General features: G+C 35.5%; 1 protein-coding gene across 2 annotated transcripts; it reads left to right on the forward strand.

The window, feature by feature from the left end:
• LOC127877327 (mucin-5AC-like) lies at positions 1 to 27,254 on the forward strand. Of its 2 annotated transcripts, XM_052423060.1 has the most exons (11): positions 1 to 315; positions 6,091 to 6,150; positions 6,681 to 6,838; positions 8,311 to 8,536; positions 12,331 to 12,843; positions 15,471 to 15,572; positions 18,636 to 18,755; positions 19,152 to 19,916; positions 20,264 to 20,787; positions 23,033 to 23,119; positions 24,377 to 27,254. In XM_052423060.1, the coding sequence occupies exons 1-11, from the start codon at positions 288 to 290 to the stop codon at positions 24,698 to 24,700; spliced, it is 2,907 nt and encodes a 968-aa protein (XP_052279020.1). In that variant the 5' UTR covers positions 1 to 287; the 3' UTR covers positions 24,701 to 27,254. The 2 variants fall into 2 exon arrangements, with proteins under 2 accessions (XP_052279020.1, XP_052279029.1); XM_052423069.1 differs by lacking the exon at positions 23,033 to 23,119.
• Positions 27,255 to 27,396: the final 142 nt, after the last annotated feature.

Consider the following 27,396-nt stretch of genomic DNA (forward strand, 5'->3'; position numbering starts at 1 on the left):
AACCGTGTGGCAGCAACCATAAGTCATGACTATCTAATTACCGCAAAATTATCACGTAATCGAATTAATGCATTATATGGTGACAGTGTTTTGTCTTCGTTTTAATTTTCTTGCATTTTTTGTGTTGTATAAATGCAGAACGTATGAACGCGTAAACTGTGTTTTTTTGTTCATATTTTTTATTGAAGTTTGTGAAAACGTCATTTTTGAGGTGAAAGGCATCAGTATCTTTAAACATTAAACATTAACAGGTGTTTAATACCGCATTCCAGTAAAAAAGCGATACGATGGAATTAATACATCTGTCTTTCGTAGGTAAGTGCATGGAAGTGTTATATTTGCAGTTGCCTTTGGTAACGTTTTGATGATTGTGGTGAAGTTTATAAACTTCAGGCTAACTACCCATCAAATAGTATTAAATAATTGCGGAATATTGCAATGTTCTTTTGCGAAACGCACCTGTACACACATCTTAAATATATTATTACTGTTCTGGTTTCGTGCGATTTCTACGACTCTTTTTATGAACGAAATAAAAGTATGGCAATATATGACATATTACAAACAGCTAAATTAAAAACGATCTTACATTTATTAATGGAATGGTGAAACATAAAATAATGTTTGATTGTAAAGGAGAAATTGTCCCCTCATGTGCGTTAATAAGCAAGCTTTGTTAATGACATGTTATACTCTCCTATACTATTGGTTCATGTAAGACTTAGTATTACCATGCTTATAATGTGTGTTAACCTTTGTTTTTTTGCTAGCACAAAAGTTGGCATTTCATAACTGTAAACATAGATGCGCATCTGAAATGCTCATTTAAACATATGTTCAAACGTTTGCTTTAATCGTCGAAAGTAATAAGGGCATGACCTTATCCCCGTTTAATTTTGTTTTCGAAATTTGCATCTGAAAAACAGAATATGAATACCTGAATATACTTATTTACAAGAGCAACGCTTTATGGTATTGAACGGTTACCAAATATTTTTTAGTAGTTCTACTCTCTGTTTCTGTTTTTATCGCGAGGAAATACATTAAAATGCATGCTGCAAAATCGAAATCTTTTCAAGTTTAACTTTTTATGTTTATAGAACCACTGTTATACTGATATATCACTTAGATTCTATTTTTTTATGAAGGGATTTAACCAGACTTAAAACAAATAGTAGCAGGGGTGGGGCTGAAAAGGGGCACTGTCATCTATAGTGTGAAACTTCTTCGGATGGTAAAATGTGTGAATTGTAAGTGACTAAAATGTTGTTTCCTTTTGAGAACTTAAATTCATAATTCAATCATCCATTATTAGGCATAATTGCATGAGGTATGTTCTTAATTTAATATATAATTAACGATATTATCAAGTAATGATGTTTGTTACTATGTCAAAACGTCAGATGCAAATATAAACCCGTTAGGTGTTTTCTTTATTTACCAGAACAGTGACAAGTAAAGTAACCCTTATGCCTATATAAAGTTTATTGCTAATAAATGTATAGGAAAATAAGGCTAATATAAAGGATTGGATTTTCCTACAGGTAACAGTATACTAAATAATCGTGTCATGTAGGGCTGTACTCTCTAAAAATATCATAGTTGAATCGAAGGCATGTTTTACATTTTAAACTATTGTTCTGTTTATCTTTTGGAGATAGCGGTAGGGCATTAATATGTGTTCACTTCTCAATCTCTGAAATATGATAAACTTAAAGACCATAGTAAAACATTGCACTGGAAAGCGTTACTTTCCACTAGAAAACGGCCGTAAAAAGTTGCACAAAAATCGATTTTGATTTGTGTCAAGTTTTTTCTTGGTTTGTACATGACACATCTTTTTTATTGCATAACTCGCTTCCGCTTAGAATGGCCTTTAAGAAGAGATATGGTTATAGGGGTCTCTATGTGCAAAATGCTGCATTTATTTTCGCTTAAAGTTGTCGCTTTTATTTTGAGTTATATAGAGAAACTATTTAGTGTATTATGACCTGTATACTTCACTCTGGATCAGCAGACGATTTATTTCATACGGAGGAATCCGAGATAGCCGATGTATCACGATTGCTGTATACTTTTGTCAGTAAAACGGGCAAACTCCACTATAAGATAACTAAAGTTTAAATACAACTGATAGTTATTTATAAATATTACAATAACCAAAATAATAAAACTAGTAGAAAAACTAAGAAGATAACTAAGCAAATAGAAGTTGCAGCGTTACTTGAACGGTTGATTTTTTTTATATAATGTCGCGCAAGCAAAAGAGCATATTGTTTATGTCAACTCTCAGCTTTTGTTTTCCGTGAACAAATTTTACAGAAAAAAATGCCCGTGATTTCTAAAAGACACAGCCCAAACCAAGACGATATATTTAGGAAAAAAATGCAAGGACAACGCAAATGTACTAAAGGCCAAAATGATACCTCATTCACTTGGGAAGATATATGACTCTCATTAGCAGCCCTGATACGAAAGATAACGTAAGAAAACGAATGTCCTTTTAATAGCCTGCCGAGAAATATTTCAGACAAAAACGCCGTCTTGATATAAAGCAGCTCTGATAGTGGACCGTGTTGAAGCTGATACGGTATCGGTGGGCGAAGGGGGTAACGTGACACTTGCGGAATGGAAGTTTTTCATGTACACACAAGCAAGGCAAAATAAGCACAATAGTTATATGACCAAAAAGTGTTGGTTTCACACTGGCCTTATGTTTTCCCGTTAACTTCTAATGGAATTCTGCGAAAGTTCCGATCATGTTTTAAACGAATGATTATAGTCGGTCAATTTACGTATTCTCATGAAGATATAATGTGTACAGGGTAATTAAGATTTAGTAGAATTAAGTTATGACTATCCATGTTAAAGTGGGTAATATTCGGTTTTTAGTAAAAGCAAACACAAATTTTATTCGTCTTTCATTTTTTAGATGTTAGTGTTAAAAGGTTTTCATAATGATATTAGCCCATTTATGCCTAGCGTCTAGAAAAAAAGGCCTTGGCAACAGCGTAGACCCAGATCAGACGCCGCATGATGCGGCGTCTCCTCAGGGTCTGCGCTGTTTGCTTAAAGGAATTTCTGTACGAAATATTCTAAATATAGAAATAAATATACTTTAAACATCCCTTATTTTGGAAATAAATTGATCCAATTATAAGGATGGGAGAGTCCACTAGGTATACATGGGTTAAACCTTCACATTAACGTGGTTCAAATTAAACAATTTAGCAATTTAAAGGAAAACGTTTTTGACATGGTGGTAAGATTAACAAGAGCATTGTCACCGAAAAAAACGCAATCAGCTTCAGAGATTTGGCAGTAAGAACAGGATCTCCGTAAGTTTCACCAACCTAGATGAAACACTTTTTACTTATGGCAGGGTCCATATTTAAATTGTATATTATTTGCGTACACATGGTCAGCTCAATTTTGTCTGAAAACAAGCAAATTCGTTGAATTGATATCCCCCGCCAATATACTTCTGGACACAGATATTTCTGGACGGATGGACAACGCCAACGTGCATCATCCTCTTATCGATTTATATACTCATACCAAGTTTCAATGAAATCCGTCAAAGCACTTCCAAGATATGGCTCCCGACACACTAAAAAACATGTTTCAAGATACAAAGGGGCATTACTCCGTTATTATCCAATGGTGTACAATGCCATTTGGCGTGCGTCATCCTCTTATCCGTATATATACTCATACAAAGTTATAAAGAAAACCGCCAAAGCACTTCCAAGATATGGCTCCGGACACATTTTTTTATCAAGATTCAAAGGGCCATAACTCCGTATTAACAGATAGTATACAATGCCATTTGGCGTGCATCATCCTCTTATCCATTTAAATACTCATACCTAGTTTCAATGAAATCCGCCAAAGCACTTCCAAGATATGGCTCCGGACACAAAAGTACCGGACGGACGGACGGAAGGACGAAAAGACTTACGGACGGAAGGACGGACAACGCCAGAACAATATCCCTCGCCTATGATAAAACACCTGAAATAGCATGCATATTTCCCATATTCCACATATAGCCCTCTATTCATATACGAAGATCTCTTCAACCTAGCTGAAGTATTTGTTCGCAGTACTTTAAACTAATTTCTGAACCCATATCAACTACAATTATTGTTGATTATTGAAAAAGCGGCCATATCCCCCTTTTGACCCTCTATCTACATACCAGGTCTAATCAACCTTAGTACTTTTTTAAGTTATCGCATGCATCCAGATACTAATGACAGTTTTCAACTAAGTCTGTATCTGCAATAAAAACACACACCATTTTTATCTAACGAAACTTCGTTGTGTACGGCGAATAGAACCTGACGTGTACGGCGTATAGCAAAATAAAATTAAATTGTGTACGGCAAATAGTTTTGAGCTTGTCAGGGAAAATAAATGAAAATTTCGCAAATACATGACCATCTTGGTATAAAACAAATAAATACACTTATATTCTTTACGATGAGACCGTTTATGGCCAAAGAATACGTCTGATGCGTTGTTAATTTAAAAAAAAATGCTTTGTTTTACGGGCAACTGCTACATAGAGAATAACAGGTTAATGTCCGATCTTTTTGTAATATATCCGGCAAGGCTTAGAATAATATATCGGCGAGGTTTGCCGAGCCGTTATATTATTCGTGCCGAGCCTGATATATTACAAAAAGATCAGGCACTAACCTGTTTTTCTGTTTATCATACCTCTACGTCTCCGATTTTTAAGAAATAATGAAAAATTCGCTATAAACAGAATAACAGGTTACTGCCTGATCTTTTCGTAATATATCAGGCTCGGCGCGAATAAAATAACAGCTCGGCAAGCCTCGCCGTTATAGCATTCTAAGCCTTGCCTGATATATTACAAAAGATCAGACAGTAACCTGTTATTCTCTATATATCAGGCAGATATCAATGCGGTGGTATGATAAATCGATCGACCATTGTTCAGTCTGTATTTAAGTTTAATACGATTCTAGTGTATTTCATCGTAGTTATGTTTCAAAATCAAGATGAATCGATAAATATTTACTTATAAGTGGATTCCAATCCGGATTTGATATACAACTCGTGCAATTATCGGAACTCGGCTGACTTTTTGTTCAACCGCAAACGCACATGGCGTCGCTATTGTTTTAATTTCAGCACATGTGCTGTGTTTGCGTATTAATTCGGGGGGGGGGGGGTGGGGGGGGGGGGCAAAAACAAAGTTTAATATTAAGATTTATACATCATTAAAAAGGGCAAAAGTCCGACTTTAAGAATATGTATGTACATTGAAAAAATATTTTCTTAAAATCATTTTGATTTGCGACAACTTTGGCCAATACGCTGCAACTATTCGCCATACATGACTTTAACTATTCACCGTACACGACTTTTGCCATAAACAACAATTCGCCGTACATTACATTTATTTTAATTTAATAGATTTTAATAGATTTAATAATTGTCTACGCTGGTGCTACATACATTTTGTTTAAACAAGTATCACAGTATCACAATTGCTCAATATTTTCCCAAGTAGGCAATTAATTTTATTGACAATCCACTATATCCAGAGATTTTGCATTTGTTTCCTTTCAACCTATCAATTTAGTAAACACTATTCTTATCACACACTTTCAACGATACGGAATTCTTGCTATCCTATTATTTTCCTCTATTACTGTGCATCATATAACCAACGCGTTTTTTATTGGTATGTCTGCAACAGGATTATAAAGCAAAAGTTTACATACAACCACAATTACAACCCCATAATCGTAATACGAGATAACCCCATAAACAATCTGAGCACCCATCACTAATGCAAACCTCATAATTACCACATTCATCACTATATCATCTTCAAAATCATCAACACCACAACCTTCGGCTCCATCAACAATATCAATGTCACCAGCACAATAATAACTATGATTAGCAGCACACACCATAACCATAATAATTTTGTAAGCAACACTTTAACCAATATGAAAAACAATATTACCGCCATGATAATCGAAAGCTTTGCTGCTATCACTAACTAGAATCAAATCTAATTGTTTAAAACATGTTTCCTTCCAGCCCTGGTACTCAGCCTTACATGTTTCTTTGCAACCGCCAACATTCCACCGGATGACACAGGTAAGCGCAAAAGCAAACACTCTGGCGGATGACACATACGCGTGCCACCGCCAACATTCTACCGGGTGACACAGATTATAAATGTCCTAAAGATTCTACCGCATAGCACAGTTAAGTCCTACCGCCAATGTTTCATCGGAAGATACAGGTACTAAAACCACTATAAGCACTACCGAAATTATTCTAACGGATGACACAGGTAAGTGCCACAACCACCAGTTTATCAGTTGCCATGGGGAGTGCCACCGCCAACACATTCTACCGGATGTCATGACACAGACATGAAGACAAAGAACAGTATTAATATTAAGCAATATTGTTTACTTCACTATTTTGTGATGCAGTAAAACGGTTAGGATATTTATTTGGTAATTCATAATTCTTTTGGCGCATTGTAATTTCATTAACATAAATTGTCTTTATGATTAAAATACACGAATTGTTAATGTGCGTTAAGTTTTTTTAATTTCCTTTCCTGGCGAACAGTCTCCCCAACCCGTCGGCGCTGTAATATTTGTTTTATTTCACAGACGCTTGCAACGAAGCCCGAAACCTGCAAGTAGAAGGCCAATTATTACACACCCAGCATCAGCAGACATTTACCGCGTGCAATACTCATATTGACCCAGGCTGGTATCGCCCGATAGCCTATGGTCAGCCGGTTCAGATTCCACACGTGTGTATCAAGGTCAGTTTGGAGCTACATACGTATACTAAAGTGAGGGTTGTTGCTTTTACGATTTACGTAGCAATTTGTCGAATGCATTAAACGTTTTACGCGAATCTAGTGATACGTTTTATGTGTTTCACGCATAAGACCAGTGTAAAAGTTTATTAACATTCGTTATATTCTCTCGAACGAATTCATGTTCTTTATATTTACCAAAATCATTGACAATTGCATCCAAATGCCACACATACGATGACTTTGAAAGTAAGCAGAAGTGAGTTCTCACTATACAACGTTTCACCAAGAATCTGTACTTCCGCTAATACTAATACTACAACATCTACTATGACTACGACTGCGACGATTGCGACTTCGTCCTAGACTTTTACTTTTATCGACACAAATACTACTTATCTGATATCGACTACAAATGTGCAAGTTTTGCCCAAGACATATTTTTGGACACAGAAAAATCCACTTTATAATCTAGAGTGGGAAAAATACAAAGGGCCATAATTCAGCAAAAACTGGTCACACCCAACATTTTTATCTTAACGATAATCTATAAGTATAAGGTCATTCAGCTGTGAAGGTCTTAGCAAAACCACTAAACAGTTATAGAGGAGTTGAAAACACCATATGTCGACTTAATATATTCCATAGTGGAAAAACAAAGGGCCACAATGCTAATAAAACTAGACTAAACCAAAATTACTTTATCTTTGGTTTACACAGTAAGGTTAAAGTTTGAGCGAGATCAACCCAGAATATATATTCCACAGTGGAAAAGCAAACATACGGCCATCATTTAGCCCAAGCTGGCCGCAGCCAATATTCCTACCTAAATGATCATCTACACATTAAGGTACACTCTTAATGTTGGAGCAAAATCCGACAAGCACTTTAAGTGAGGTTCAAAACTTGAAATGATCGGACTGGGTTTTCCATAGAGGACAAAACACAGACAAAGGACCTTAATTCTGCCAAAACTCGTCGTAGCCAAAGATCCTTTCTTAAAGATCGTTTGAGCATAAAGGCAATTCAGCAGTGACGGTTTGAGCAAGATCCACATAGTAGTTAAAAGGACTTGAAATAACAATTTTTTGGAACATTTTTTTCAACAGTGGAAAGAAAGACATTGGACCAATTCACCCGAAATTTCTTTCCCACGATTATCTACACATTCAGGATCATTAAAATGTAAAAAAAAGTTTTAGCGAAATCCAACCGGAAGTTAATGAGGATTTAAAAACACAAGCTTCGGGACGTACGAACTTCAAGACAGAAAATTGCATTGCTTAATGCAAACCATTCAGTGACGGCGTAAAATAAGTAAAACAATTAGCCTTGTTTAAGTCAAATACAGTATGTTATCGATACAACGCGCTAAAATGAAAAGAATAAAGTTTTAATTTCAGAATGTCTATCCTAGGCCCTATTTCAAAACTAAACACTATCATGAGCCCATTATCAAAACTTTCATCTTTCAGAACAACGCTTGCAATACGCAGCTTCCGCTGCGGCTCGACCTTGGCGACCGGACACTTCCCAACGTCAACGTTACGATTTGGGCGAGCGTTTGCACGTCGTTTGATATCTTGGGTCAATGGGATTGCTGCGTGCTACGTCAGCGCATCGGCATTCGGAATTGTTCGGAATTTTACGTGTATTACATGGAGCCCGTGGATCGATGCCCCGTCGCTTATTGTTTTCATGGTATGAATTAAAGACCGCCAAATAATATAAAAAATAGCTATAACAATTTAACTTGTTCTATTCCATCTTATCTTCGCTTGTTACATGTTTAAATTTAAGAAAAATATTAGGCGTATTTTTTTGTTGTAATTTACTCAGGGACGTGTTGCATAATTTTCCAATTATAAAATAACATTAACCAAACATGTTATGTAGATAAATGTAACACGTGCCTCTTTAAACGTACTTGTTAACAGTTTCGAAAATTGACAAATTTGAAAAAAAGGTCTCGTAGTAGCCGCAATGTCGGGTAATTCCGACAGTCGTCTAATTTCGACACTTTTCACAGTATTTATCAGACCAGTCTTAAATCATCATCATCCCGTATGATTTCGTTGTAAAATGTGACGTAGTTGGTGTTGTGACGTCACCAGATAACATCTCTCTATCAAACGTCTCGCTAATTGCATGTAAGTGAGTCATTTAAAATACGTACATTGTATTACTTAGAGAATTTTTATAGCGTTATGAGCTTCGCTAAGGGAGGTTACATAATTGTCAATTACGTCCCTTCAGGATTTCGCTGTATTTCTGGTATTTGTACAAGTTCTAGTATAAAATTAGTTTCACTTGACCTGTATTTGTGTTTGAATAGTGCAAATCGTTTGTTAAACTATGATTTGTGGGGTGTCGAAATTATCCTCCGATTTTATACGATGGTGGGTAATTCCGACACTCCAAATGTTTTCAAGCATTCCCAGCGCATATGGAAAGATAGATTCGTTGAATAGAATTACTCTTTAAATAGTTGACGCAGCTTATTGAATATTATATTTAGCTCTCTCTATATCTTTTCAAGCAGATTGTATAAAATTAGAGCTATTTAAAGATTAAGAAGGTTATTGATTAATGAAAATGTATTTTTTTTACTTAATTATATCGTTAATTGGATCACCTGTGATCACCTCGGATGCTGCGCAACCACCGTAAACACCTGTCTGCGAGGGTCATTCACGCGTTTTAAATGTACATGTACAAAAGAAAATCATATACATGTGTACTACATGTAGATGTTATAAGTATGTGCACACGTATGCACTTAAATTTGTACAGTACATAACGTCGGAAACGTAAATAAAGCGTTTAGATGATCAATACTATTAACTCTTAATGGCAATGCCAAATATATCGCGAGATATTTCAACTTTAGTTGAAATTCACAACGAAACTTTTAATGGAAATCAAATGATCACAATGTTGTACCCGCTACGAAATTTGTATTTACAAATAAATACACCCACGCCAATTTTCGCGCGCTTTTTATCAGGACAAAGAAATTCATTTATTTTATCTAGAAGTTGCTAACCGAAAATAGCTGTACCCGGCGCGTGCAAACCGTGTAAGATGATTTTCGCATGTTGGAATACAACTGTATTGTTTAGGGGCTTACATGCAGTTCATCAAACCTTTAAATAGAATCATATGCCGAAATTCATTTGATACTTTCAAAAATTGCGAACGTTTATGTTTATGGCATTCTTGAGCACTCATATCGTCTATATTTCCATCAGATAATTTGCTTTAAAAACGGAAATCGGGCGTATATGGGATTATAGAGTAATGGATAATTAAAGAAGGGAGAAGATGCATGTATTCGATAGATACAGTTGACACATATGTATCGGAGGCGTTTTATTGTTGCCAATATATTTTAAATACTTATCACATCCTTTCGACCAGCATGTACATTAAAATAGAATTTATTTATTCATTATCACTCTTAAATTAAAGGGATCAATTCAATACGTTTTTGTTCAATTATATTTAGCGAACACGATGATCACCGCGGTAGATATTATGGGTCCGCGGTGATTCGCGGTGTTAGTCTATGGCAAACGGCCCCCGCGACATTTGATCTGAACACCTATCGCGGGGTTCATATTGGTAAGCTAACAGTGAGATGAACATTGCGGCGAGTGGCGTTTGTTTAAGTACACTGTGTCTGTACTGTATATTGAGTCAAGTGGGAGCACAATACGAACTCTTAATGCAATTTATTTATAATTCTCTGATTTGCAAATTAACACTAGTTTAGTATAATCCTATTTATTAAAGCTCCACTGCATGGAAAGCCTACGACTTATTAAAACACTCTCTCCTGATCGCTAGGCGGACATCACATCCACTAAACCACCACAACCTTATTAACAATCGATTGGTCATTTTCGGCTCGGGTACTACTTACATATACCCCGGGTACGCTTAAGTATACTGACATGTACCCCGGGTACGGAAAATATACTAAAATCTACCCGGTAATTTTTACGCTAAATCGGTCGTCGTCGGCTATTTTTTTTAGATTAATTATGTTCATATTTATGTCAATTTTCTGTTAAATTGCCTCTATATTATCGGAACCCATACTCAAAAAGCATGTTGATGCAGTTTATAAAAACAAATAATAGAAGTTTGTTTCGTAATAACGGTAATCGGTAGCGCGTTTCCGACATCTGATTTAGGGCGGGAATAAAACTCGGGTACAGTCTAATTTCGACCGGGTACGTTTTAGTATATTTACCCGGGGTACATGTAAGTATACTTCAATGTACCCGGGGTAAATGTTAGCAGTACCCGAGCCGACAATGAACAATCGAGCCTAATTAACACTAGACATTAAAGAGATCGTGAAATTCTATTAATTGAGACACACAATGTAAATAACTGATTAAAACAGTTGTTGAAAATTAATACAAAGACAAGTGTCGAAATTAGCCGCTGACTGTCGAAATTAGCCGCTTACTGTCGAAATTACACTCCGCCGCATTTAGTTAAATCGCTTGAAGTTTTGAATTATGCCGGCAACGATAATAACGTTCGTTAGCAAATATCAACAAGTCAAAACGGTGTTTTTCATTAAGTTTGGGCACTTGGAGGGTAATTTCGACACATTAGGACTAAATCAAATTTTACTCTTAAGGTGTCGAAATTACCCGACTTTGCTCTAGTTATGTTATTTGCGAGTAAACAATAATACTGAACATTAAGCATGCTCTAAAATTTCCATTATATCCATCTTTTGACGATTTAAAAACCCAAACATAAGAAAGCGTAACACACGCGAAACGATTGAATAATTTGGAGAGTTCTGTTGTTGTCGTCATATTTTGTGCCACTATCTGGATTGCGTATATAGAGTAAAAAAATCCACCATATGTGTATCGGAACAAATGGCCGAGAGGTTTAAGCGTTTGACTTTTACTCAAAGGATCAGTGGTTTACATTCATCAATTTAAAGCTTCTTATTACAAAATTGAAAACGTTCCAAAATATCTGAACAAATCCCTTTAAGATCTCAACCACTTTCAATATATGTATTTTTTATGCAATAACAACGGAAATAGAATTCCTTGTTGGAGAATTGACAGTTGCTTATTGAAAGCAATCTAAACGAAATCAAATGTATATGTATTTTTATATCCCACAAGTAAAGGGTGGATTATATTCTAAACGTATAATACATCTTTTCCATATGATTTACAGGCCCTCAATATATATCTGCAATCCCCCCAATGGTGAATATATGTTCATTAAAGTCCATACACTTGAATAATTATATGTGTGTCTCTTTCGTGCACTGGACACGTTTATGGGCCCCATAAGTTAGATATACATCGTTGAAACTGTATTTGATATAAACAATGTGAATGTTTTACATCAAAACAACTATAATTTTATTTATATATGCCGCTTTGTAAAAATACTTAAGGGTCCCTCACTCCGTGGATTTCATAAAAAAACATTTTACCATTCCGCAGAATTAAACCGCCGAGTGCTCTCGGAATACACGCTTAAACGTGGTGAGGTCGTGCCATTAAACAACTTCAACGCCCCCATGACCTTGACACCGCCTCCACCTCAAACCACGACCAATCAAAATGCAGCAACAAGCACTACCGAACGCCAAAACGCGAATCCCCAAACGTCGGCAACTCTCGAGTCAAGTACCGATGACCATACCGTGTCAGGGGAGACAACACCATCGGAACGGAATGAAGTCCGCAATGTGACGTCCGAAAGGGAGAGCAATCCGTCAACAGGGAACGAATTCACCGCGTCGACGACAGAACGGGTTCAAGGGCCGGCCGATTCATCTACTAAGCTAATTAGCGATACGGATGGAACAACCCACAGGTTGAATGCGACCGAACGGGGCACTCAATATGCTGGTGGTTTGACGTCAACAGAAGCGACGACCGTTACAGTGACGTTATCGATGACATCAACGCCGCCGGATGTGTTGAACAGAACAGAAAACGCGACAAACACAGGTGAGGAAATATTGCAATATGTAAACGTAGTATACTTGTATTTAAATTGTTTATTAGTTTTAGTGGTTTGCAAACGATTTAATCAAACTGTCATTGTGTGATGTAGTAAGTGAAGAGAATTGTATCATGTGTGCAAATTTATTTAATAATTTAATTAGCAGACTGTAGCCAACTAACATTAATTACTGTAGTAATTTCATTATAATGAAGTGTGTGCTATGAAACTTAATTTAAACAAACTCATGTTTGACACATCTTTGATTCTGTCGTACTTAAAGATGAGACGATTCCTGGCACATCGAACTTTCCGAATGATATATAAAAAAGCTTAACACAAAAGTGCATGAATCATAATATTTTTGCTTAATCAATTTCAATTTCAAGTTTTTGGTTAAACCACGTGATCGGTGTTTAAGGCTAGGTTGCAAAATATCCTTCCTATGTTAAACATAAAACACACGCAAAATCAGTGCCTTAAGTATCCCCGACTGCATAAGCATTAATACTTTTACACTATTAACACACGCATAATTATGTATAAAGCAAATTCTAATACATATCCTTCCTCTGTTAAAATAAAAACACGCATACCCGATTGCATTATTATCCTTCCTACTTTTGCAATGAAAAACACGCACAATTATTGCATAAGCAAACCCGAATGCATATTATTAACACTTTTACAATGAAATACAGCATGCATATACTGTGTTTTAAGCACATCAAGTCTATATATCATTCTAAAGTTAACTATGAAACACACGCATCCTCTGTGTTTAAAGCAAACCCGACTGAATACCCCTATAAACGTTTGCAATAAAATAAACGCATAATCATTGCCTCAAGCAAGCCAAGCTACATATCTTTCCTACTTTTACAATATAACACACGCAAACCACAGCATATTCTTAGTTCTTCAGCAATGAACACACGTATACATTATTTATGTTTGATAAAATCCGTCTACGTAATAATTCTACCATCGTGTTCAATGAAACACTCATAATCAGCCTTTAAAGCAAGCTAAACGTATGTCTTAAGCAATTCTATTACATGATTATTATTTTATCGTTAAAATGAAACCTACTCATAATCAGTATCTAAAGCAAACCCGACATAATAAAGTTTCCTGAAACACACTTATAGTCAGTGTTTAGAGAAAACCCCACCACTACCGGTATATATCTTTCCTACTTTTACAATTAAACACACTCATAATCAGTGTTTAGAACAAACCCGACTACATATCTTTCCTTCTTTATCAATGAAACATTCATAATCAGTATCTAAAACAAGTCTAACTACATATCCATTCTTTTTACAATGGAACAAACGCATTATCAGTATCTAAAGCAAGCCCTGCTAATATAATTCCTACTTTTACAATGAAAAACAAACACACAAAAATAGTCAGTGTCTAAAGCAAATCCTACTTCATAGATTTTATACTTTTACAAAAAATCATACGCATAATAGGCGTTTTAATCATAATTTGACAACATATTTTTCGTTATTTAAATTTGAAAAGACATATAATATGTGTCTAAATCAAACCCGCTACATTACTATCATTCCACCTTTTACAATGAAACACACGCATAATCAGTGTCTAAAGCGAACACGACCTGTTATCCTCCCTTCTTTTAAAATGAAACACACGCATAATCAATGTCTAAAGCGAAACCGACTACATATCTTCCCTTCTTTTTAAATGAAACACATCCATAATGAGTGTCTAAAGCGAAACCGACTTTATATCCTTCAGTTTTAAAGGAAACACACGCATAACTAGTGTTTAAAGCGACCCGACTTCATATCCTCCCTTCTTTCCAAATGAAACACATGCATAATGAGTGTCTAAAGCGAACCCGACTTTATATTCTTTCAACTTTTAAAATGAAACACATGCATAATGAGTGTCTAAAGCGAACCCGACTTCATATCCTCCCTTCTTTTAAAATGAAACACCCGTATAACCAGTGTCGAAAGCAAACCCGACTTGATATGCTTCCTACTTTTCAAATGAAACACATCCATAATTAATGTCTAAAGCGAACCCGACTTCATATCCTTCCTTATTTAAATATGAAACACATCCATAATGAGTGTCTAAAGCGAACCCGACTTCATATCCTTCCTACTTTTAAAGAGAAACGCACGCATAATCAGTGTCTAATGCGAAATCGACTTCGTAGTATTTCTACTTTTAAAATGAAACGCACGCATAAAGGGTCTAAAGAGAACCCGACTTTATATCCTTCCCACTTTTATAATGAAACACCCGCATAATCAGTGTCTAAAGCGAACCCGACTTCATATTCTTCTTACTTTTAAAATGAAACACCCACATAATCAGTCTTTAAAGCGAACCGACTTCATAGTATTTCTACTTGTCCAATTAGACACCCACATAGTGTCTAAAGCGATCCCGACTTCATATCCTTCATACTTTTTAAATGAAACACCCGCATAATCAGTGCCTAAAGCAAGTCCGAATACATTTTTTTAATGCATTTACACTACAATACGCGCATAATCAGTGTCTACAGCAAACCCGACTACATATTCTACCAATTTATACAAGGACCATTATGGCCATGAACATGCATATATTAATTTTGTGCTAGGTTTCCGATGCACCAACCAAGATGGACAGGAAATACTGGTTCCCGTCCAAAACCGTTGCAATAGTAATCCAGACTGTGTAGACCACTCGGACGAAATAAACTGTACGTTTACCCTAAACAATGTTTTTGCTTCCAACGTGACCTATACTGCCCTAAACTGCTTGACATTTCTTTTTTTTAAAGAAAATAGCGTGATTGTAATGATACACTTTTCAAACCAGTAGATAAGTTTATTAACAATCCATTTTTGCATCTATATGTTGACAATACAAATACTTGATTGTCAAAGTAGGGACGAATAATCGCCGATATGGCGCACCAGACTTTGCATTGCTCATTTATATAATTTGTATACAAAATTAACACTTAATATTTTTATCTTTTTTTATTATTTTTATCTTCACTTAAATGTATTTTCATTGTATGTTTAATTTACAATGTAACATAAAAACAATGAGCATGCTATTTTTTTTGCCATAGGATATAAATTTTTCATTGCATTGACATAAATTTTCTAATTCACAAAATGAAGTTTTTTTTATATAAATTTAATGCTTGGATACAAACAGCATAAAACCAAAACCGCCTGCGCAGTCTGTTCAGGTTTTATGATGTTTGCTGCTCACCAGTATCAAAGGTTTTGAAATGAAGCCTTTAAATTTTAAATCTAGAAAGAAACTTATTTAATTAAATTTCACTTTCTAAGGGACTACAGATAAAATGTATCTACGTGATAAAGGGTTAAATTTCTATTGCAATACGATGATTAGTAATTAGCACTGTTACTGATAAATGCATTTGCGCATCCGGGTCTGTAATCGCAAAGCACCTTAACGAAAAGTAAAGATCATAAACTCTTGAGAGTCCTTAAGTTTCTGGCTATTTCGTATATCGTGTTGTTCATATTAAAATATTGCAAACATGTGAATATTGCTAAAATGATAAAATGTTATCCTTTTGTAATCAGAAAAATGGACGTGTTATGGAATGTTTCTTCTAAGTTCCCGTTTTAGTACAACTTTACTTAAGATTATCTTAAGGGTCTTTGCGAATACTGATCCAAAACCCATCTTCGTGATATTTATCAAAAGGTACGCGTAATTTTTTGAAAGAATAAAACCAGTTTTCCTTTTGTTCGTGAATTTATAAATTTCGTCGCAAACACATTTAATTTGATGAAGAGGATTATAAAACACTTATGACCTCACTATCTTTCATATGCCATGTAAGGTTGTTTTTATTGATTATTAATTTGGCATTTAAACACGCAAATATTTTATTTTATTTTGCCTTTGACTATTACCAGACCCGAAACGTTGGTAAGCAACATCGGGAAAAAAGACGATTTAATAGATTTCAGAGGCGTATTTAGGTGGGGGGCAAGGGGGCTAAAGCCCCCCCCCCCCCCAGCTGGCTGGCTAGACACGATTTTTAATAAAAATGAGCCCCTTACAGTTTCAATCCACTGGTGTATTTCCTGTCATATGTCCCTAAATAAGCCATAAACAGCTGTCGATTTGTGTGATTAGCCCCCAGGCATGTGTACAGACGATCTAACCTTAGTCAGCTAAAGTGCACGCTTCATTGACTGTAAGTTATAAACTGCGCTATTTGATTGGCTGAAGAAGATACATTAAAGTAATGAAATTCATCCATACATTTAGCTATAGATAAATGTTTACAAATGGCTGCCGCATGAGACTTGTGAAAAACAATATTTCAATTAGTAGCAATTAAAGAGTTTAGACGAACACAATGGACAATCATAATTATTTTTTCGGTAATTTCTTTGATGAATTTAATTGGTATTAGCTCTTTAGAGTGATAGTCCTTTTGAGTAACAAGTTTTTGCCAGTGAAATTCAACTGCACACTTAATGAATGGCAATTATTCTTTTTGTTTTGATTGGTTTGTTTACAAATCGGGCTAACTGCTTTGATGTTCATCCATAGTTTTTAAAATTAAAAAAGACTCAAAAATGAAGAATTACTTTGCTATATGAAACTAAATCATTTTCTCAAAGCGTGACAACATCGAGGCAGCAACACACGAATTAAACTACACAAGAAACCTAACGACTCCCTTTGTTGACACTTTTGTGAAAGAAAAGGACACCCAAGTCAGTGATTTGCAGCCTAAGGCAGCCATGGGATTGAAGTTTATACCTGAACAAATGTGCTCCTCTCCTGTCAGTGCTAGTGACCTTGAATGGTTCAATGATGATCTCCCTTCCCTGCAGTCCCTCCCTGCCGAGTTGCACTTTATATGGCAGGCTAGGTGGAATGGTGTACCCAACCCACCTACTTCCTTCAGGACTCTGTTGCACATTGTGATTCCCAGCTGTACCCCATCATTTACACTGTTTTGTCAATAAACATTTTAATGTTGTACCTTAGTTGACGTAGTAGGATATCCAACATGGTTAAATAGGATATCCACCCATCTAACTCCGTTAAAAAAGTTATGGATAAAGATAATGTCTCCCACCACTTTCGTGGTTTGAGAGACATTTGATTTACCCCTGTGTGTCTGTCTGTCCGTGTGTCTGTCACACTTGATGTGTGAACTCAAGTTCTTATTTGTTTTACATGCACTTATATCATGCAAAATGCTGATTAGATAGCAGGAAATCGCATCATTTCAAGGTGCCATTTAAAAAAAAATCAACATCGGAAGGGGACACCCCTCCCGCACCCTCCCCTGTTGAGCCCCCCCTCTTAACATTTTCTGGATACGCCTCTGGATTTAATGAATGATGGTAAATATAATCGAGTGAAGCAAAACCGATCGAAAACTCAACTTGAATTAGATCGGCCCTAACAATTAGTTTCGGTTGAGTTTTTTTACGCCTTTTCATCCTGATTATTATAAAGTGCATAAAGGCGTAAAATAAACGTTTTTCATGTCACTTTACCAAAAAATTTGGTTAAAAAAATAAGTGTAAATAGTGCACGATAAATTCGAAGATGGAATTTATATTCAGAATATATTTGTTTTCTTTTCAAACCAGAAGATTTTGAATACAAGGATTTGGAAAGAGCATATTTTCTAATGATGGCTGTTGTTTTAGAGGATTGTATAGAATACAAGTTTCCCATTTGCTGCGGTGCATGTACTTAAACAAATACTCTTTTATAATCTTATTTTCTTCTTTGGACACGTAAGGTGAGAATGCTGGAATGTGTGTGGAGGGTATGCCACGTTGCCCGAATTCGACCAAGTGTTACATAAAGTGTGACGGTGTGGCACAGTGCGCGGACAACTCGGATGAACACGACTGTCTTGGTATTTAATAAAAATATCAACGAATATATAAAAAGAAATTGTTGAGTTATATTAACATAACTAATGTATGTATAATGTATATAAATAACTGTTACTATTGCAATCTTAGAATCGTCGGAACTAATATATTCTTATTGCAGAAATTTTGCCTGTAGGTAAAATAAGAATTAATGCAACACGCTTGATCACATTTACAGCGAATTATGTGAATTTAGACGACGTGTATATAATTAATTATATATACTGTTCTTACATGAATATATAATCGCTACGTGTAATATTGCAATGACCGATGTTACACATCTTTTAAAAGGTACATATGGGCAATTGTAATATTTAAGTATGAGTATGTATTAACTAAGTAACAACCTTACACTAGACCCAAATATATTTCAGTAACAACAACCTCTACCGAAAACACTACATTGCCGGCTTTAACACCAGTAACCATCTTCGAGTCAACGAATGCAAACGTGACTGAATCAATATCTCACGAAACGACAGCTCCTGATAACGCATCTCCCTCAGACAGGTATGGTGACGTCACGATGGAGGTAGCCACCCAAACAGCGATAACTTTTACCACAACCGTGACTGAAACGTCAAGCGTCACAGAAGTTCGTTTTGTTGACGTCTCAACTAATAGCTCAGTAACAGCAGAAACATCGTCAAGCAACGCTGCAACTATTACAGGAGCATCCCCAACATCAACTGAACACATTGATATGACAGAGATTGCATCTACCGTTTCTGCGACCACTGTGAGTGTCGATAATAATGTAGCAATGCCGACTGAAAATGCAACACGTAGATCCACCATGATACCTACATGGAGTTCTACGTCCGCGAATACAACCGAAAACACACAATCACCAACAGGAAATGATACGTCCGCAAGTACGACCGATAATAAACATGTGCATTCCGAAAATGTGACATCTACAGAATTTACACAGTTTCCTACCGAAACGTCCACTTTCACGGCCATTGGTAGTACTACATCTATACCTAGACCTATGGAAAATACTACTTATATAACTGTAGCAGACAGTACACAGATTGCTACTGAAACTTCTTCCGCAAATGAAATAGCAACGCCTGAAATTGGAACAACCACCGTTGAAACCACTACAAAATCACACACTATAAGAAGTGACACTAGTACGTATACATGTAGTTAGAATTTATTTAAAAAGTTATGTATCAAGGTTTATCAAGTAATGTCCATAATAAGGTGTTCTGTACACTAGAAAACGAATTTCAAATAGGTGCCTGGAAATTGAAACAGTAAATACCAAATGTACTGCATGTTTCATTTCCACTGCCACAAAAGGACAGTTTTTTTTGTCAAATGCGCTATTTATGCAAATCGCCAAGCCGAGATTGATTATCGTTCGTTGCACAAATGTACTCTTGCTTAAGCAAATACTAATACATTCGAAATATTATTATGTACACAGATGCTGTTCAAAATGATAAATTCCTTTTTGCAACATCTTTTTTTTCAGCATCCACAGTTCCCGTTTTCGAGACCTCAATGAGTTCTTTGCCCGACAGTACATCAGAAACGACAGAACGTGCGTCCGAAACGACCATTAATGTAGCCCTTGAAACGCCATCAACAACAACCACCAGAGAAGCTACCTCTAGCATACAGGAAATTACAACAAAAGCATTTACCTCCGAAGTATCGAATTCAACGCAAACTATTCCATTGACGTTGTCAACAACACGTACAAGTTCTATGCCAACGGTTCACACAGCCACACAAGTGACAAGCAAGTCATCAAGCGGCGCAACACACACCACACAATCGACAGATTCAGTACAAACGACTGGGACAACAGCTATCACAGAAATCGCGGGAAAACCGAGCGATTTTCATGAAAATCTCGGGCTCTATGTGTTTCTGATTGTGGCAGGAATCATTGTTTTCGGCATAGTCGTTTTTGGCATCATTGGTTACTTTTGCACAAAACGGATGAGACGCTGGGAACCAGACATGGCTTATCAAGATGCGTACGCGGATTTGGTGAGTAAATTTATTGTATCGTACAAATCATGCGTGGAGTTGAAGGATTTGTAAAAGGTACATAGCTTTGTATGTTGCACCAATAGCAATTACAATGACTGTGATATGTTATATTATACATTTTCATGTACATGCAGTTGAGTGTATGTGCATCATAAATAATACGAAAAACTAAAACCCATGTTTCACTTTAAGAATTGGATTACGAATTACAACATATATATCTCTGAATGATTTTTTCCGGCCACTGCTTGCTACAAATTCAAACCCGATATGCACTCGAAATCTTATACATTTTCCTGCCACAAACTGCATGTAAATAAAACATTCAATATGTACAAATACTAATTAGTATTAATTATTTTTTTAATATCGCCCATAAATTTGTGTCACGTTTCATTGTACGGTTTGCGTTAAAAGTGCCCCGGAACCTTGCATCAGATAAACGAAATTAAGACTTACGTCAAGAGTTAAGAATTAAATAATTGCTTACTTTTAAGTACTGTTCCTATAAGAACTGTGTCGGTCTTTCTGTAATTTGTTCGTTGAACATTAATTTTCTGGTTGTTTTAACAGATAAATGTAACTTGTTGTGTGTCCCTTTCGCTAACTGGAACTGGTCATATACTGGTAAGAATACTTTGGACGCACGCACGAACGAGCACACGGACGAACGGACAGGGGTATATCAAATAAGAAGTGGTATAAAATGCTAAAAAACGAATTCGAGGTGAACACATTAATACTCACCCTATGCTAATTGAACATAATATATTCGTTATCTCAGGTCACAGTTGACCTAGTATGGCGGATATTTCACTCTTCACAGTAGAGTCGAATTTTCCCGCGGCTCAATGCCGAGCTTTGCAAGCGTTTTAACGCGAGATAATAATTACCCATGTCCTTCTGCATGCATATTGAATGTTGTAGATTTAATTAAACCTGTTGAAGAATTATGTCAGACAAGTTGGTAATAATAATTTTATATAAAGTTGAAAGGGGGCATACGTTCAGCAATGTTTAAGGTATGATGATACAAATTGCACATGCCCAACTTTTATAGTAAGGAGCAGACAGACAGGCAGACAGACAGACACAGCCACAGACGTGACAATTCCAATGCACCTACTTCGTTGCGGGCTTTAGGTGGGGTGGAAGGTATAATAATGTCTAGTAGTTGCAGACTACAATTTTTTGACTTAAAAGCCTTTACAAATTTTGGAGTAGGTATAAATTTTGCGACTTAACGGTTGGAAGCAACATATAGGAAAGTGGATATAAACAATGATTCTTATAACGGTACTTTACATGATTACTTACGGTTTGACTGATGGAACCCTTCACTTACGTCGATGGATTTCGTATCCCAAATGCAGGACTTTGCCCGCATTGCATCGGAAACTGGGTGTCGATTGCGCATTAAAAATAATTCACAACGTAAATGAAATAAATCTCAAAATTCATATAGTTCACATGTCTCGTGTCGTTATAGCATTTGCACTTATAATTTACACGTTTGACGTATCGGAATATTCCGAAGAACAAAATTGTCCATGGCACTTATGCACAATTTAATGATGCACATTTGGAACTTATTACGTCTAGCGGTTTTCGACAGAAGACGAAATTCTCATCAATCTGCAAATATAAAATAAACCAATAAAATAGTTAAATGTTCAACAATTAATACACTTTATGCGCTATAATAAAACAATAAAAAAAGTTAAATTTTCAACAATTAATACACTTTATGCGCTCTTTACGTTGTAGATATATTTAATACACACTGACAATTGGTCAGTTTTGGTATTTGGACTAAAAACGTGACGACTCAGAAAATGCATTGAGGGATTAAATTTTAGATCTAAAATCACTTGAGGAATTGCTCGTATAAACCGTTGATATTCATTATTACGTTTCTCGAAGATTAATTAAGATATAAATATGGCATAAAAATAATAATAGTTTAAAGAAATGTCCAACTTGAACAGATGTTGAATATATAATGTTTTTATCAGAAAAAAATACGTGCGAAATCAATAAAAACTAAATCAATTGAAAATTAATCTACGCGCTTTGCTCATCATTTGACACTATAGGAAACACGCACATAAAATAATATTACAATCAAGTTGAAAGAATAAAAATATGTGGACTGAATTGATATTTACTCATCAAAATATATGAAAATATTGAAATTAAACTGATTATAATGCAACCGTAAAAAATACGGGTTTTCTTGCAGGAGAAAAGTACTTTGTCGTCTGCAAGTAGAGAATATCGCGGTATTGAAAGCCCCATCGCAGATATCGACATATTGAGAGGCGAGCAAGTAGGTGATACTACGGTGGCACTAAGGTGACCTCCTCGCTCCAAAAAAAAAAGAAGTCGGGAAAACACAAGTTCTGTTATTACGACTCCAAAAAAAAAACAAACTCGGGGAAGCACACAATAAGTCTGTTTTCACGAGTTAATTTTCTTTGGACTCGAGCAAACAGATGTTCTGTTTTCCCGAGTTAATTTGTTTTGGAGACGGGAAACACAATCGCTATATTGTGCGCACAAGATAATCGGCCAATCACAGGCGCGGATTATATATTGAGGGAACAAGATACTATCTTAAGCAGCGGTCAATATAATCCGCGCCTGTGATTGGCCGATTATGTTGTGCGCACAATATAGCGATTGTGTTTTCCCGTCTACACAAAAAATTAACTCGTGAAAACAGACTTTTGTGTTTACTCGAGTTTTTTTTTTTGAGACGGGAAAACAGAACTTCTGTTTTTCCCACTCCTTTCTTTTCTAGAGCGGTGATGTCACCTTAGTGCCACTATGATACTAATCAAAACGTTAAAAGCATAACAATTGCGCTGTGAAAAAAACCCTTCATATAATGCGGTTGATGACAGCTTTTTACGCAAAGGGATTTTTGACCGAGTTTAAACACTTAACAACATATATAATAATATTTCTTTCTATTCAATATTAATTTACAATATTTTTTATTTAAGATTGGAACATATACCAGATGTTACCATAATAGTTAAAAAAAATCCACAATATCTAGGCCGAGTTTGAAAAATGTGCGTCCACAAACTACGTTTGATATTAGCAAAACCATATACGCAGTCTACACTGCATTTTTTTACTGAATTTCTTTATATATAACTCTATAAAATCCGAGTTCAAGTCTGGGTTACAAAAACCAGGTTTTAGGAAAATCTTAGAAAAATAATGTTGTCACTCTAGAGGCCATATGTATTACTCAACCTTGATGAAACTTGGTTATAATGTTTATCTTTCCAATAATAAGGCCGGGTTCGAATCTAGGTCACGTGGGCTCAAAACCTAAGTTTCAAGGTCAATCGTTGAAGAACCGTGTTAACACTTTAGATGCCACATTTATGGCTCAATTGATAAAATAATGATCACAACAATATAAAGGCCACATTTGAATGTGGACTAATATGGGTTAAAAACGTGTTAAACACGTCAAGTCTTCAAGTTTATTGCTTGAAGCATCTTGGCCTTCTTGTTAATTTCAAAAGTATTTGTAATACAAAAAAACCTTCATTCATTTGTTTCGCAGACCGAAGTAGAGAAGATATCTCTATCCCAGGCCAGCACTCTGGAATGTTCGAAAACAGACGACTCGCCCCAGAACCCCGAAAGAAAACAAACCAAAAAGCCCGCAATCAGTAAAAATGACATCAACGCAAAAGAGACAGGGAAGAACAACGCGTCGACCGTTTGCAAGGAGGAAACAAAACCAGCACAGCATGAAGGGGAAGACAACTCAGCGTACGAGAACGATGACGTCATAGATGGTGTGACGCCAGTGGACGAGTATGAAAACGAGTTTCCGGGGGAACTGTTCCCTTGGATCGAGCAGGCGGCTGACACGCAGCTTTGATGGGACACTTCTAGCTGGAAATCACACTTTGAGCTTGATATATTTCGGAGAGATACTCCCCCGCCATGGTTGTGAAATGTGGGTTCTGAATATAGATAGCAAAGACACTCAGAAAAAGCGCATGTCTTAAAGCGAAACTGTAGTTACGAGAGTGTTTACATGTATTTACATGTGCAATTTTTAACTGAATCTGTCGCGCAGTTTAAGTTTGCAAAGTAATTAACTTGATGAAGATCGGGGAATAATTGTTTTAAGTTATTTAATAGAACGAAAATAAGCTAAAAAGAAAATGTATTTGTGTTATATCGAAATATTTGTTTTATAAAAGTGTGTTTTGTATAGTTCAGATCATATTTTTAATGTATAATAAAAGTAATACTTAGTATTTATTATAATATACATGTAGATTCCGTTTTACGTCAACTGTAAAATTATAATGCAAAAAAGAATAATTGTATTTCTCATTTTTCCGTTAAAGAAAATCCATTATTACTTCAAGAACTGTTATTGAAATCAGTGTCTATAAAAAAAATAGTTTCAAATGCCAGCCATTCTTTTCCAAACAATTCATCCAAGCGTTAAAAACCAAGTTGGGGAGCGAGAGACAGAAGTTCGTTCGTTACTCAAGCTACCGTCAAGAAATTCCCGAACCTAAAGCATTATATTGAATATGTCGATTTTATTCGACTATTTTTCATATTTTTTTGTTGTTGTTGTTTAACAAGATTTTCATAGCATCAAATTTTTTATTAATCAATGAAATTGCAGATAAAACAAGTTGTTGTGACAATTTCTTAAAAAGCTATTGATTTAGAAATTTAAACTCCATACATAGAGCAAAATGTTGATGTTTTTTCACCTGACTGTAATCAAATTCACAGTGTCACGGTAACCGCGTGGTCGTTGATAACATAAATGAGATATGCACATGAATGTATTGTGAGTATAAAATAAATGAACAATATATATCGAGAGATATCCACATGTAGATAAAACAATTGACCTTGGTTTGAAACTAGGCCATTGTTTGTTAAGTATGTTCTTAAATATATACAGACACTTGTCTTTTATCGCGACCCTAACTTTGACAACTTATGAACATTCAATATGATAAAATAACGTTTTAGTAAAGTTTAATTGTAACTAGAATTTCTCTTTATTCGTACGTGGGTTTATGTCCCGGGAGTAAGTCGCAATGTATGTGAAAATTCCATTCTCAATAGCATTTGCAAGCATATGCATGTAAAAACAACAACATAGATTTAGTTTGAAATCCAATAAATTCTAAAAAGTTGTATAAGAACACCCACCTTGTCGATCTGTTAAATTAAATGAGTCGTGTTCTGAGAAATTTGGGCATTATGCATGTGCGTAAAGTGTCGTCCCAGATTAGCCTGTGCAGTCCGCACAGGCTAATAAGGGACGACACTTTCCGCTGTTCTTGTATTTTTCGGTTAAAGTACGTCTCTTCTACACGAAAATCCAGTTACGACGGAAAGTGTCGTCCCTGACTAGCCTGTGCGGACTGCACAAGCTAATCTGGGACGACACTTTACGTACATGCATTATGCCCAGTTTTCTCAGAACGCGACTCAAATTAATTAAGATGTACTGCGGAAATATAACTTTTTTTGAAGAACGTCTCATTGAACAGTCATGTGAATTGTTGCGATAACGTGTAATTTGTATGTGTCATTAATGTATATCACTTACTAACCAGACATTTAAATAATTGTGTTTTCATATATATGTCCACTTAACTATTGTTTTATCGTGTATCAGAATGTATGACAAAAGTCGATTGATTTCCATGTTAAAGTATTTTATTTCCGTGTCGATCATTTCACTATGTGTTACATGCGACAAATACATTTATTAACCGAAGACATATGCCATTAGTTCATAATGGAATTTGTTTCTACTTTAGAATTATGTGTGCTTGTGTGTGTACATTCATATTTAAAAGCTATTTTATAACAGAAATATCATATATCAAGGGCTACTCCATGTTCTTGTACCATATCTTGATTCTAGACATGTTATACATTTATCTAGCATCGGAATAACCATATATGCAGTTGTATAGAAAGGGCAAATGTTTTTTTATATTGGAAATATAATATAGTATACACTAAGATGAAATATTTATAATAATGGGTTCCAATTATTTGCTGTATTTACACATGAATAGATTGCAAGCCTGTACTTTGAGTGACATGTACGGTGGCATAAAGGAGGCAAATGCAATATTTTATTTAACATTCTCTATGACGTGCGCACGTCATTTATCCCATTTTCACCGCGACATTGACGGTATAACACGTTGTGGAATATACTTGCTTGTATTCAACACTGTGGAATATACCTATCGCGTGCACGGACTACTTTTTAAATGACGTCATGCGATATGCGCTAAAATTAGGTCGATATTGTTTGGTTCATTTATCGAATTTTAAGGTCACCCATTAGAAGAAAATGTGCATATTTTGCAGAAATATATATTTATGACATATTCACCAAAAGAAATGCTGAAATAATATATAAAATAACACGATTTTTGTTTTGTTATTTTTTTATTTATATTTACTTTAGTCTTTACCACTGAATGATTTTCCATAAGAAACAAAGTCGACAAAACTTAAGCTTCAAAATTATACGACCTTCAACCTTGAAATATAGTCATATGACATAATTTT

This window comes from Dreissena polymorpha, chromosome 1 (genome assembly GCF_020536995.1).
Source record: "Dreissena polymorpha isolate Duluth1 chromosome 1, UMN_Dpol_1.0, whole genome shotgun sequence".
NCBI lineage: Eukaryota > Metazoa > Mollusca > Bivalvia > Myida > Dreissenidae > Dreissena > Dreissena polymorpha.

Bases quoted from the DNA above. Each gene is read 5' to 3' on its own strand.
- LOC127877327 (XM_052423060.1), top strand. From the start codon at position 288: ATGGAATTAATACATCTGTCTTTCGTAG. The intron at 6,151-6,680 runs GTAAGCGCAAAA...TTTATTTCACAG, and splicing joins CATTCCACCGGATGACACAG to ACGCTTGCAACGAAGCCCGA. The intron at 18,756-19,151 runs GTATTTAATAAA...AATATATTTCAG, and splicing joins GGATGAACACGACTGTCTTG to TAACAACAACCTCTACCGAA.